The sequence below is a fragment of the Manis pentadactyla genome, chromosome 4 (assembly GCF_030020395.1).
Source record: "Manis pentadactyla isolate mManPen7 chromosome 4, mManPen7.hap1, whole genome shotgun sequence".
In the NCBI taxonomy this organism is placed as follows: domain Eukaryota; kingdom Metazoa; phylum Chordata; class Mammalia; order Pholidota; family Manidae; genus Manis; species Manis pentadactyla.
Genome location: NC_080022.1, coordinates 108,935,838 through 108,942,153, shown reverse-complemented (window position 1 = coordinate 108,942,153; position 6,316 = coordinate 108,935,838). Strand labels below are relative to the sequence as shown.

The window sequence follows — 6,316 nt, the reverse complement described above, 5'->3', positions numbered from 1 at the left end:
GGTTGTCTAATGTTCCAAAATTGTGAGGATATGGGGAGTGATGATTAATGGGTAATGAGTTTTTGGCAGGGGGAGGAGATTATGAAAATGTTCTAAGATACCAGCAGATTGGAGAACACAGGGCAGTTGAGATCACATGGTGTAAAGGCACAAGAGTAGCTTTTGTCCTGGTGGAATTGGGCACCACAGTTGTAAAGAGATCCTATAGAGAGAGACAGCACTGCTATAATTTCAATGAGAATGTTCATGTTTTACTATTATTAAGAAATTACCCAGAATGAAAACTTCAACTAATCATTGATCTCACTAGATAATCCACATTCTCTAGCCAGCTTTCTTAGGGTCCCTTTGACTTCCTTGTTTCTCAGGCTGTATATGATGGGATTCAACATGGGGGTCACAACACAGAAGAGCACAGAGACCAGGATGTCCATGTCCAGGGAGTAGCCTCCCCTGGGTCTGTCATAGTTGAGGTTGGCTGTTCCATAAAAGACCACCACCACAGTGAGGTGGGATGCACAGGTAGAGAAGGCTTTGTTCCTGCCCTGAGCAGAGGGGATCCTAAGGATGGCAGAGATGATAAGTATGTAGGATACTGCAGTAAATAGGCAGGGGCTCAGGCCAATGGTGGCACTGGCCACATGGAGCACAGACTCATTGAGAGAGGTGTCTGAGCAGGCGAGCTCTAGGAGCAATGGGATGTCACAGAGAAAGTGGCTGATCTGGTTGGGCCCACAAAGACTGAGTGCAGTTGCCAGCACTGTGTGTGTCACAGAATTCACCAGCCCACACAGCCAGGACCCAGTCACCAAAGAAACGCAGACATTCACACTCATGAGGACTGGGTATTGAAGAGGGTGGCAAATGGCTACATAGCGGTCATAAGCCATAGCAGCCAAGAGGACACCCTCAGTGCCAGCACATGTCACGAGGAAAAAGATCTGGGAAAGGCAGCCTTCATATGAAATGGTCTTCTTCTTCCGGAAGAAGTTTATTAGCAAGGCTGGAATGGTGGTAGATGTGTAGCAGATGTCCAAGAAACTCAGGTTGCTGAGGAAATAATACATTGGAGTGTGGAGAGCTGGACTGATCTTGGTGGCTGTTATTATAAGCATGTTGCCTAGGAGAGTTGTCAGATAAATGACTAGGAAGACCAGGAAGAACAAGCCCTGTAGGTTGGGGTGGTTGGAAAATCCCAAGAAGATGAATTCAGTGACATCTGTTTGATTGTTCATTTCAAATGGTGTCATGGCTACAAAACAATGAAAACAAAAGAACCATACTGAGAATGTGCAAAGAATGCACCCTAAAAGGGTTTGTAAACTTACAGGGCCATGTCAAATAATATTGAATACAGAACAGTTTTGACTGTGGAGAGAGCTGTGCAGGTGTATTTTCTGGAGACTACACTTCTCAGTCAATAGATCTAGCCAGCTCAAGTGCAAAGACCTGCCACAAATTTGCATCACTGCTGGTGGATGAAAATAAATATAAACTGGTTAACACCAACAAGTCACTAGCCCCTGAATTAGTGTGAGCTCATTACTTATTGTCTTGGTAATGTCTACCGCCTATCATTGCTCTTTTTTTGGTAAGCATCTTATTTTTTTCCAAGAAAATAAAATTTCATTGCAAAAACCTTAAGAAAATATAAGAAGATATAAAGAATTCAGTCACCTGCAGAATCAGAATCAGTGTTACCTTTCAGTATTCTCCATTGTTTTTTTCTGTTATGTAAATCTTGATCTCTATTTATACCTGTAAAGTATGAGGAACACAATTTCCCAAATTGGAAAGGGAGATATAAATCTTCTAACTCTATTCACAGATGACATGATCTTATAAATAGAAAATACCAAAGAATCCACAAGACCATTACTAGAGCTCATAAACAAATTCAACGGTTTTTCATGCAAAACTTAGTTGTTTCTATATGTTAGCAATGAACAATCCAAAAAGAAAATTAAGAAATTAATTCCATTTACAATAATGTGTAAAAGAATCAAGTACTTAGAATAGATCTTTCTGAGAAGGTAAAAGGCTTATACACTGGAAACTACAAAACATTGCTGAAAGAAATTAAACAAGACACAACTAAATGGAAAGACATCCCATGTCTATGTACCTAAAGTGATTTGCAGATTCAATCCTTACCAAAATTCCAGTACCCTATTCCTGCATTAATAGAAAATTCAATCTTCAAATTCATATGAAATTTCAAGGAGCCCTGAACGGTCAAAACAATCTTGAAAAATAAGAGTAAAGTTGGAGGTCCCACATTTCCAGACTTTGAAATTTGCTAAAAAGCTACAGTAATTAAAACAGTATAGTACTGACATGAGGACAGACATAAGGACCAATGAAATAGAATAGAGAGCTCAGAAATAAATTCTCACATGTATAGCTGATTGATTTTCAACAAGGGTACCAAGACCATTCAGTGGGAAAAAGGACATTTTTTTCCAACAAATGGTTCTGAAAAACTGGATATTCCCATGCAAAAAATGAAGTGGTCCCTTACTTTACACTGTGCACAGAATTAACTCAAAGTGTGTCAAAGACCTAAACCTAAGAGCTCAAACTACAACACTATTAGAAGAAAACACTGGGAGAAATCATGTCATTGGATTTGGCAACTATTTCATGAATAGGACACCAAAAGTACAGGCAACAAGAGAAAAACTAGATAAATTGTACTTCATCAAAATTAAGAACATTAAGAAAGTGTCATCAAAGTCCACTAACAGGAAAGCAAAAAGACAACTTATAGAATAAGAGAAAATATTTGGAAATTGCATATCTGATAAGGGATTTCTATCTAGAATATATAAGAACTCCTACAACTCAACAACCAAAAAAAGAAAAAATACAAAACTGGGCTAAGGACTTGAATAGACATATCTCTAAAGAGGATATATAAATAACCAATAACAACATAAAAAGATGTTCAATATCATTAATCTTCAGGAAATGCAAATCAAAAGCACAATGATGTACTACTTTTCACCTACCAGGGTGGCTATAATAAAGAAAATGGAAAATAACGTATGTTAGTGAGGATGTGGAAAATTAGAACTCATGTGCATTGCTGGTGGATATGTAAAATGGCACAGCTACTGTATGAAACAGTTTTCTGGTTCCTTAAAAAGTTAAGAATAGAACAAACTACCATATGATCCCACAATCCTAAACAATTGAAAGCAGGGACTTGAATAGATATTTGTATACCAATGTTCATAGCATCACTATTCATAATAATCAAAAGGTGTAAATAACCCGTGTCCATAAACCAATGAATGGATAAACACAATATGGTATATACATACAATGGACTATTATTCATCCATAAAAAGGAGTAAGACTGATATATATGCATATATCATTAGACCAAACATTATGAGATTCCTTTTGTGTCATGTTCCTACAACATTCAAATTCATAGGGACAAAAAGCAGAATTGAGGTTACTAGAGACTGGAAGGAGTGTGGAATGGGGAATTATTGTTTAATGGGTACAGAGTTTGTGTTGAAGATGGTGAAAAATTTTGGGTATACATAATGAATATATACACACAGTAAATACATATAATGTTACTGAATTGTATGCTTACAAATGGTTAATATGGTAAATATTATGTATATTTTACCATGATTTAAAAAATAACAAAAAAATATGGGGGACCCAATATCCCAAGAATGCATTGTATTCCATCATACAAAATAAATTCAGTGTCTTTCCTTTGATTAAACATCCAGAGGTTTCTCTTCCTCTTATTATAAATACTGGAATGAACATTTTCACACATAAATATATGTGAACATTTCTGATTATCTCTTCAGAATAAATTCTAAGTTTGTGTTTTTAAATACACTGATTTTATTTTTATCCAATGAGATAATTTATCTTTTCTAGGTTAAAAGATGTGAAAAAATTTAACTTATCATTACATGCTTAAGTATATTACCTTATTAAAGTAAACTTTATTAACCAAGATTTATTCTCACACATTGCATGTTTCCTGAAAAACTAACTGATATAATTACCAGTTTTCTGGTAAGTTATCCACTCTGATAGGATTATAACCATTGTTGTGAACTGTGATTCTGCACCATTTTCAGTCTTGGAGGTGAGATGATTTCATAGAAAGAGTGGGCCTTGAGTTATATGCATGTGGATTCAAATCCTACTTCTGCTTATCAGGTATATAGTGGCTAAGATAGCTAACTCCTCTGTTCCTCAGTTAGTAAACATTGTATTCTGATGGAAGTAATATAAGATAATATAAGTAATGTGTCTGATATGTAATAAGTATTCAATCAACTATAGCTATCACTGCTATTGTTTTTAGTCCATTCAAAATATTTCAAGATGAAATATTTTCTTTGACTCTGCCTTCCAAATTGTACAAATATTATTACTTCTCACTACCATCACCCCTGATAACCATTTTCTCTGGCCTAGACTTCTGCAATAAACTAACACTTTCTTTCCGTCCACTGTTTCCATTTAGTCTACCACCACACAGCAGCAACCAGAGTGAGTTTTTACAATGTAAGCTAAATTATGCCACTCCTAAACTCAAAATCCTTCAATGGTTGCCCATTTTACTTAGAATAAAATCTAAATATCTCACCTTAGCCTACAAAACCTATGGGGTCTGACCTCTGACTACCTCTGATATTACTTCCTGCCATTCTTCCCCTTTGTTCTCCCAGCTTGAGCTACACAGGGCTGCTTTCTGTTTTTAATTATACCAAGCACATTCTCATCTTAAAGGCGTGTACTTGCTTTTACCTCTGCCAGAAACTTCCCCCCAGATATCTGCATGGTCCATTTCCCATTTCCACTGAGGTTTTTTCTCAACTGTTATCTCCTCAGGGATACTGTCTCTGACAATTCTACCTAAAATAACGGCTCCATCACTTTTTGTCCACTTACCCTGCTTTATTTCTTTCTAGTGCACGTATGTTACCCTTAGTCTGAAATTATTGATCTCTTTGATTCTGCTTGTAGTATTATCTGAGGCCAGGGACTTAGTTTTACTCATTCTACATCCCTAGTACTAAAGACAGTGCCTGGCACACAGTATGTGCTCAATAAATATTTGTTAATGAAAAATCAGGTTTTTTAGATGGTTCTGGAATTCATTACATTTCCTGTGAGAAAATATAGCCTAATTCTTGTCTACTTTGCAGAATTATCTTAATTATTCTCCCTTTGAGAATCTTTCCCCTGACCTGTGGAAATCATCCCATCATGCCCATAAGCTCATTTTAATTTTTAGAGTAGAAAAGTTTGCACATTAAATAAAGGTAAAGGTTGGCTTATTTTTGTTTCTCTCATGTAAGTTATCAATTATAGCAAAAATTACCCAGTTAGAACCCAAAAGATATATACTATTTGATTGGATTTTAATGTACTACAAATCTGTGTCTCAAAACTACTGAAGGATCAGAAGAATTTATTGAATTGTTTAATCAGTAATCTTGCTCTGTAACCTGAAGGAACAGCTTCCATATACTCTGTCCAATCAGCATTAAACTGGAAATCATATCCTAAGATGCCCTTCTGTTGAAAGCAGTGATATCTCTAAACACTAAAATATATCTAGTTCCTTCCTACCTCAAGAGCTTCAGTGTCTTCCATTCTCTATCAAATGAAGTCCAGATTATTTCACATTGCTTCAGGAGGAAGATCCAAGTTTGTGAAGTCCTGAAACATATCATTTTGAGGGCCTTTTTTTTGAAATGTGGAAAAAATCTCACTTTAAATTTTGAAGCAACATGATTATGTGAACAGATTTCTGGGGCACTGCCCAAGGGTTTAGAAAAGGCCTCTGCAAGCTAGGGCCCTGAAGCTAAAGTTTCAGATGCTTTGTATCATATAAGCCAGTATACTATGTTGGTTAAGTTGTGAACTCCTCTCTCATTAAAAACTGTAAATAAACAGACAAAAAATTCGGTAATGCTATGGGGTATTTGAACAACAAAATTAACCACCTTGATATAATTGACATTTATAGAACATTATATCCAATAACTTCAGAATAAACATTCTAATTGGATGCTCATGGAGCATTCATTAGAGTATACCATATGCTGGGCAAGAAAGCAAGTTTGAATACATTAAAAAGGATTGAAATGATATGGAGTATATTTCCTCATCATGAGGGAATTTAATTAGAAACTATTATCATGAAGAAATATGAAACATTCCCAAATATTTTGAAATTGAATAACTGTTTCTACAAAACTTATGGGTTAAAGAAGTCCTAAGGAAAATACAAAACACTTTGAATGTAAGGACAATGAAAGTA

General features: G+C 35.7%; 1 protein-coding gene across 1 annotated transcript; it reads right to left on the bottom strand.

Moving 5' to 3' along the window:
* Positions 1-290: 290 nt before the first annotated feature.
* LOC118931665 (olfactory receptor 5V1-like) lies at positions 291-1,250 on the bottom strand. Its single transcript, XM_036924360.2, has one exon. The coding sequence runs from the start codon at positions 1,248-1,250 to the stop codon at positions 291-293; it is 960 nt and encodes a 319-aa protein (XP_036780255.2).
* Between the last annotated feature and the right edge of the window lie 5,066 nt (positions 1,251-6,316).